Source organism: Morone saxatilis, unplaced genomic scaffold, assembly GCF_004916995.1.
Source record: "Morone saxatilis isolate NCDOM2014 unplaced genomic scaffold, NCSU_SB_2.0 Contig3, whole genome shotgun sequence".
NCBI classification, from domain to species: domain Eukaryota; kingdom Metazoa; phylum Chordata; class Actinopteri; family Moronidae; genus Morone; species Morone saxatilis.
Window position 1 is genome coordinate 14,649,211 of NW_023339873.1, and position 7,783 is coordinate 14,656,993.

At 40.8% G+C, this 7,783-nt stretch overlaps 1 protein-coding gene across 1 annotated transcript in view; it reads left to right on the forward strand.

Annotated features, from left to right (window-relative positions):
- Window positions 1-59: 59 nt before the first annotated feature.
- The window catches only part of fsip1 (fibrous sheath interacting protein 1), a 28,184-nt gene continuing 20,460 nt past the window's right edge, over window positions 60-7,783 (forward strand). The window contains exons 1-6 of the mRNA XM_035673711.1: window positions 60-245; window positions 372-453; window positions 552-641; window positions 1,315-1,454; window positions 1,673-1,792; window positions 4,446-4,607. Coding sequence (XP_035529604.1) covers window positions 60-245; window positions 372-453; window positions 552-641; window positions 1,315-1,454; window positions 1,673-1,792; window positions 4,446-4,607 — 780 coding nt within the window. The remainder of the gene's footprint in view (window positions 246-371; window positions 454-551; window positions 642-1,314; window positions 1,455-1,672; window positions 1,793-4,445; window positions 4,608-7,783) is intronic.

The following is a 7,783-nucleotide window of genomic DNA, read 5'->3' on the forward strand; positions in this document are numbered from 1 at the left end:
AGTCTGCCACTGAACACACTCCTCTGCCTGGTGAAATCAAGTTACCCACACTGTATGTGATGTTTGTGCTTCTTTTAGGTCAATGTCAGGCTGATACTGATGAAGAGAAGGAAGATTTCGAACTACAGAGAGCCATTGAGGAAATGAGACAACTTGATGAAATACTGTCTGCAGAGATCTGCAAAGAAAAAGAAGTCAAGCGTCAAAGGAAAGAACTTCAAGCAAAACTCTGGCAAGAGCTCCTGGTAGACAGTCTTTACATATACAGTCTTACTTACATTGACAATTCACTTGACAGTACTTTTTTTGGACTAAAAAAAGGTCACTCTTCACTTCACTGGTATGCTAAAATGTGTATTTTTTTTCTGCAGCAGAGTATGCCTGAAGGTCACTCTGAATGTGCCCATGAAGCTTTGAACACAAAGCTGTTTTTGGCTCTGGAAGCACCCACTGGTAAGCGTAGGAAACAATATACAGATGAACAACAGTGTTGAAAAGTTTAGTACAAGCAGTCACTGTAAGACATCTTAAAACTGTTTGTTATCATTAAGGGACAGAAGAGGGGGACGACTTTGTGCCTGTGTTTGGAACTCAGGTTCCCGACTGGGAGCCCAATGAAGACAGCCAGTACTTGGAGCAAAGTGAGTGAAGATAGAAGATGACAGAAAATGCAGCACGCATATTTCCATGTTGTCTTAAAATCTATGTTGCACTGCCTGGATTGTGCACTTGATGGCACCATGAGCTCAGGAAACTTGCAGCTGTTGTTTTTCTCTTCATGGTAGGTTGGTGCAGACAGTAGTAACTAACTCAGATATTACAGCAGTTTTCCAGAGGTGAAATAATAACAGTTCTCCCACTATATGACTCATGAACAGTCTCCTGATCAAGATCTTGTGGCTTTTTATGATATTGATCCTCTAAGAGGGGAAAAATCTATTTTTTTCCCCGAAACAGCAGCCCGTGAACTGTGAGGAATTCAGTGTGTAGTTTCCGTGAGGCATGTTGGCCGCTTGTTATCATGGGGGCTTGAACCTCTTACAGTTTAGTCGAAGCATGGTCTTCTCCACTCTGCCACCTTGCAGAGCTAGAGTAGTCTCACATTTTGCTAATTGTTAACAAGATTATTTGACTAGCTGCAAACTCTTTAATCATGTGGATCAGATGATTGAATAAGAACTCATGGTTGAAAAATGATTCCTAGAGAAATTCTGTGATTTTTTAGAATCAGATTTGGGTAATGTTATTGTTCGAGCTTTGACTTACTTTTTCAATATTTACCCTCTGGAATCTAAAGTGTGGCTTGCCTAACAGGTGAAAAGAGGCCAAACAGTTTGACAGAATCATTTGAAGTAGGCCATGGGGAGACTGGGGAAGAGCAATTTGAAGGCAGCCACTGTGGAGCTTCCAAAGGAAAGAAAAAACAGAAGGACTTTGTCAAGAGAAACATTGAGGTATGTCAAAGTTCACGTCAGACCAAATGCAGTGCTAGGGTATATCGCATGACTTGGAGCCAGTCTCTTGTGAGTTTGTTTTTCCAGTGAGGAAAATATTTGTCTCTAGTTCAAGAGAAAGTCACATTTTAAGCCTACTAGGGCACCACTGAAAGGAGAAATGTTATGCAAATAATGATTTTCATTCTCTTCCCTCCAAACGCGGTGTAATGCGATAGCTAGTAAGTGGTGAGGGGGACCAAGTGCTTCTGACCCAGGCGGAGAAAGAGCGTCTTGCCGAGCTCCTCCAAGACGTAGACGAAGGGGAAGAAGACAGTGCCAGAGGCGCAGACAGTGAGGTAGGCTGACATGAACCCCTAACAGACAACATATGCTGTAGGATGAGTCTCTCTTTTTCAAGTTCCTTAATACTTCCTGTCCAGAAGTCCTACAGCACCACTGCTCTTGCTACCAACATTTTCATTTACTACATTTAATGTACATTTAATGTTGTAGTACAGTTTATAATTTATAGAAAGCAAATATTGTCTCCGGTGTTTAGTCACATCCCTTTAATACAGTCTCTGTATTATCTTATTTGTTTTAACTTAGGTCATTATCTAACATTTGGCCTTTTGAATGATGTTATTGAACACATTAAGTAACTTCAGAACAGGACATAGAGTAACACTGGTCCGATATCCATGTTTTGTTGAGTGCTTGGCAGCTGAGACAGCCTCTGGGCAGAAGATTCTGACTCCTCAAAGCAGTTCACATTATGAACCAGATGTCAGGTGCCACATGCAGTTCACATGGAATGCCGCATGTTATGGATTTATTTTATTATCGAGTTTTCCTAATAATTCCCTCTGTGGTCTTTCTGCGAAAATTCAGAGGCAGGGATCTTTCATGTAGCTTTACTATACGCAGCAGTTGCACTCTCAGTGAGGGTGTGCTGTTTGTGCTCAAAGAGACCGAGGTCTCTTGTTTTTCTTTGAAGATTCATCTGAGACCTTGTGCCACCTGGAGCCATAGATTATTTCAATGTGAACCAACCACCCAAACTTCAAATGTTTTTTATTTTCAGTTTTAATTTGCTTTAATAGCCCTTTTGGCAGCTGTGAGGCCAATTTGAAGTCAGATGGGATGAAGCCTGTTGGGAAGTGAGAGGGAACATACTTACCTTTCACATACGGTTCCATTTAGCTTGACCCCGACAGCTCTGCATCCGTGGGACAGCCTGCCAGGTTTTTTTTTATGTCTTGCTGCTCTATTTATGATGTTTGCCTTGACTTTTAGAACAATATTGTAGTAATTGTGGTGGCAGATACCAAACTGAGAGGAGTGCAGATGCTCTGGGTTTTTTTATTGGCTAGAGGAAGACTTCCTGTTATTGCGAGACATGCTATTATGAATAGCCATAACAGAGTGGAGCACATTATTTATGTCACCAGGAGTTTGGCAGTGAGGTGTCTTGAGTTTTGAGGATTTCACCCAGTTCTTTGCAACCCCCCCCCCCAGGACACATCAATCACAGGCTGCTGCTCACTGCCTCATGAATTTTTTTGATATTACTGAGTCTTGTCCTAACAAGCTCCATAGTTTGGTGTAGTTCTGGTAACCGGAGGCAGTAAGTTAGTAGCAGTCTGTAATCATTGAACATTTTGTTGCTGCAGAAGTGGCTGTTTCACTGACATTCACCTTTTATCTATGGTTTAAGGAACAGTAGTTGTTAATCAATGGGGATTAAAGAACAACTGTTATGGTGTTTAAAAAAAAAGAAGCATAAAGCTTATGATGAAAGATCAACCATCCATTTCTCACACTAAAGTGAAGCTAACATGCAAGCTTACTGTGCTTAGCATAAAGACTGGAAACAGGGGGAAACAACAGTCTGGCACCTCTAAAGCCAAGTTATGTCTAATTTATGGGATCTGTACAAATCTCTAGTAAGTGTAAAAACACCAAGCCTTTGCCTAAACTAATCTTCATGCTAAACTAAGGTAACCGACTGCTTGCTGTAGCTGTATATTTACCACACAAACGAGAGTGATGGTTTTCTCATCTAAATCTCGGCCAGAGAGCAAATAAGCATATGTCCCTAAATGTCAAACTATTCATTGAAAGATGGACTTGATTTGTTTCGACAAAAAAACAACAAAAAAATTGCATTATTTCTTGGTTCCTCATCCTTTGTGTTCCTTGTTTATGTGGAATCAACCACTGTGAAGAACACCACCAATGTTTTCACTCTATTTCACTTTATGTTTGTTTAACAACTCATATTTTCATACCATGGTCAAAGGACGTGCATGTGAGCAAAGGACAAACCGAGGCCTGTCTGAAGTCTGGGACGGGGTATTCTGCCACGTCCAACCACTGCAATGAATAAAACAATGGATTAACTCGATCAGAACAAATCTGCAAAAATGAAACACGAATCCAGTGTCATAAGAATTTGTGGTTGTCATTTGTTCAGTTTTGGCTTTGTGTGTGTGGTGCTCCACCTAGTTCACAGACCCCTATGTTTGCTGTTGTCCTCTGCCAGTTTTCTTCTGCTCCTTCCTCACAGCGTCCAGAGGTCACAGCTGTGTTCTTTGCAGAGTTGTGATCTTCTTTGGCATGAAAGCATTACTGCAAGATCTTATCTCACCACCGGGCTGTGATGAGCTCACCACCCACCCACTCATTCCCATAGGCTGTAAGGGGAGTCTTATTGGGACAGATAGTCACTGAGAGGAAGAGGCAATTGTCAAAGTTTTGGCACTTGGCTATATAGTTGGCATGCAGCGTGGAGAAGAGTGATCAGCACCCTTTTCACCATCCAGAAGTGAATACCAAGTGCTAGAGTCAGACTTGTACCTCTGCCCTGTTTCAGACATCACTGTCACAAAGTTGCTTAATAAGCAGTACTTAGATAATCAGTTTATCAGTCTCTTATTAACGTTGCCACAAAATAAAGCAGGCTTATACCCTGTGGGCTGTAATTAATATAAGTGATTCCCTTTCCAGGAGGACATGTGGGCTGTGTCAGTCCTGACAAGAAAGGGCTACACCCCAGAGCCCTCTGACCTGGAGCAGCTGATCGACATTGACTCCAAAATCCGCCTACTCCTTCCTGTCGAGGAATTCCTCTCAGTCCAAAGCTCATACACAAACCTTAGCATGTCCCAGGTATGTATCCAACAGCACTGCTGTCTACATTATAGCAGCAATGGGTTTATATAGAGCGCCATTAACTCCTCCAGACACCACCCAGGACTTCTCTGAGGCAAGGTCATTAAATCTTATTACAAGGTCAGCTCAGTAGGGCATCGATGGCAACATCTTGTAAAATCGTTTGTTATTGACCCTCAGGGAGTCACACCCCTATTCGTAAGTGGGGGAAAATAGTATTGTGTAAGATGCTGTAATTTGGAACTGAGGGTTGCCTCACTTTTCCATCCACTTTACCATATGAAGGCCATACTATAATGCCTCTTGTGCATTGTTTGCTGCTAGTAAACGTTTTTATTGTTTTATTATTGAAAGGATCATGTTATTTCCATATGAGCAATGGTACATTTGATACATTTAGGCATGTCTAATATTTTATAGCATGTTGCGTTGGTTCATGGTTGGTTTATGTATCCATCATTTTCATTAAAAATGTTTTCTGTTCAGTAAGATATACATTTTGAATGACGTTAGTACCAACTCATAACACTGTACATTGTCTGTACATCACTACCACATCAGACAGTTAAGAACCAACTTACCATATATTTATAACTGGAAAATATTTTTTCCAGGCCTTGGTCCTGGATTTGGGCCCTGCTCCTAGACGTGAGCTCAGTGAGTTATCTCAGGACCTTATCTCACTACATTTTAAAGGCCAGATGGCATGCTCATCACTTGCATAGCCTGTCGGTGGAAAATGATGTTTTTGAAGTCATAAAAACTTTACAACACAGTTTTGCGAAGCCAGGGTGCCATTTTCTACTATCACTACTGGATGTAGACAAGGAAAAATGCAGTAGTTGAACCCCAATTCTGGACTAGCACATGAGCTTTGTCAGAATGTTGGGAATATTTATGTTACTGGTCTAATTCTTTCACTTTACTGCTGTAAATGTACTCAATCATCCATCGGAACGGAGGTTAACATTTGAAGTTGAGGCACTGAGGTCATTTGTGTTGTGTCTGTTTAGATGATCAGGATTCTCCGTGTTTCAACTGTTTTGATTCAGCTTCAAAATGATATTATCAGAGTGATATGTAAAATTGTGTATATATGCAACATATATAGCTGAAAAAGGTATTTGAGTAGTCATTTAACAGAAAATGGGCAACAATTTTGATGTTTGATTAAACATGTAAAAGATTTGACTTCTCAAATGGGAATATTTGGTATTTTTCCCAGACTTCTATGATAGTAGATTGAATATCTTTTGGTTTTGGACTGTTGGTCGGGCAAAAAAAGTTTAACATTTTTTAAAAAGTGTCACATTGGGCTCTGATAAATTGACATTGTTCACTGTTTTTTTACATTTATAGAACAAAAGATGAATCAAAAAAGGGCTGGCAGATTAATCAAAAAAGTAAATCATCTTTAGTTGCAGCCCTAGAAGCACCGCAGAAGGAGCGCTTTATCACGACAAGATTCCATTCCATTTGATTTCCACTGAGAACTGATTGAGCCCAACCAGATGCTTACATGATCAATAGGTGAACCGTGGGGATTTAGATGAAGGCATGACATACTGCCTCTTGAAACACCCACATTTCATGAACTAATATTTGAACTATTGGTAATGGCTGAACTGGTGCTCAGGGTGAATAAGTATAACACTGTCATTCCTCAGTGAATGTAATTGTTGCCTTAAGTAAGACTCTTTTTCAAAATAACACAATCCTCCCTTGTGCTCTCCCCACATGATGTCGACTCAATGTTGAGCCAATAGTACAAAACTGTGATATTACTGGGCAGCTGGATGCTTTGTGTAACCTACTTCCCACCCTTTAATCATCTCGCCTGGTTAAAAGAGTTTTTTGGAAAGTAAAACTCCCCATCATCCATCCATCATCTGCTCTCCATTAGTGCTGACATGTCTAATACGGGCATTGCCTTTCAAATTATGTGAATTATTATATGAATTAAACAATTAGACAGAACCGTTTCTTCGCAAGTAACTTTTTTTAGATGATTAGGATTGCTCACGTGACAAACAAATGGAGTGTATTTTAGTTTTTCAATGCTTGTATAAAATAAAAATGAAGGCCATACACCTGTATGGCCTTAAAAAGTAGCCTTTTCCTCACCCAGCCTTAATCCTGTTTAACTGTTGTGGCATATATTATAGATAGACTGCAATGACGATAAATCTCTTTCAGAGCCAGTCATTCATCCACATGAGTGCCACTAAATCCTAAAGGTGGTCATAAAAGTGAATATGCTTTTGTTTTGCCGTTAGCTTTCTTCTCTGCGGTAGCTTGCCCGAGTAAGAGTTCCTAACTGAAACCATTTGGACAGCAATGCAGAAACCTGCTTGTTTGCCTGCTCATTCCAAGGCAGTCTCTAATGGACACAAACGAGATCATCATATCTTTGTTTCAACACCACCAAAACTGTTTTCCCCCATCACATTAAATCACGCTGTTATGTCTTTGGCTATGTGAGATCGATCAACTGTCATATTTTACATGTAAGAGGGAGTTATTCACCTCTCCCCAGTGAGCACTCACTCAAAAAGGATCAGTCGGGGCTTGAATCTGTCACCTCAGAATTTGGCGGTCTACTTCCCCAATAAGTTGTGATTGATATTCTGAGGTAAAAGGAGCCCTTGTCTTCTTTTGCAGTCACCTTAGGAGTAGCTTCTCTGGCTAAGCGGGTGCTCGCCGTGAGCCTATAAGGGTGGATACTGTCCGTGAGGCCTGGCACCACATACTTCCACAGAGGAGAGTCAGCCCCCCCATCAGAACCTAATTACAGAGCTGGTGGAGGTAGAGGAGTGCCAGCTCCTCCAAAAAAAGGAACAAGGCTTTCCCTTTCATTTGGAGATATTAACACATGCAGAAATGCTTAGTACATATACAGTAAAGATTACTGTATACCGCATAAGAATAGCCCATAGTCTACTTGCAGCAATACATTTTTGTAGAGGAGAAAATGTCTCGGATGGAGGTGGTCATCTATGACTTCTAGGTTTTACACTTTTATTTTATTCATTTTTTTTTTAGTTATTTTTTTGGCCTTTTCATGCCTTTATTAGATAGGGACAGCCGAAGATAGACCGGAAAGCGGGGTAGAGAGAGGGGATGACATGCAGCAAAGGGCCACAGGTCGGATTTGAACCCGGGCCGCTGCAGCA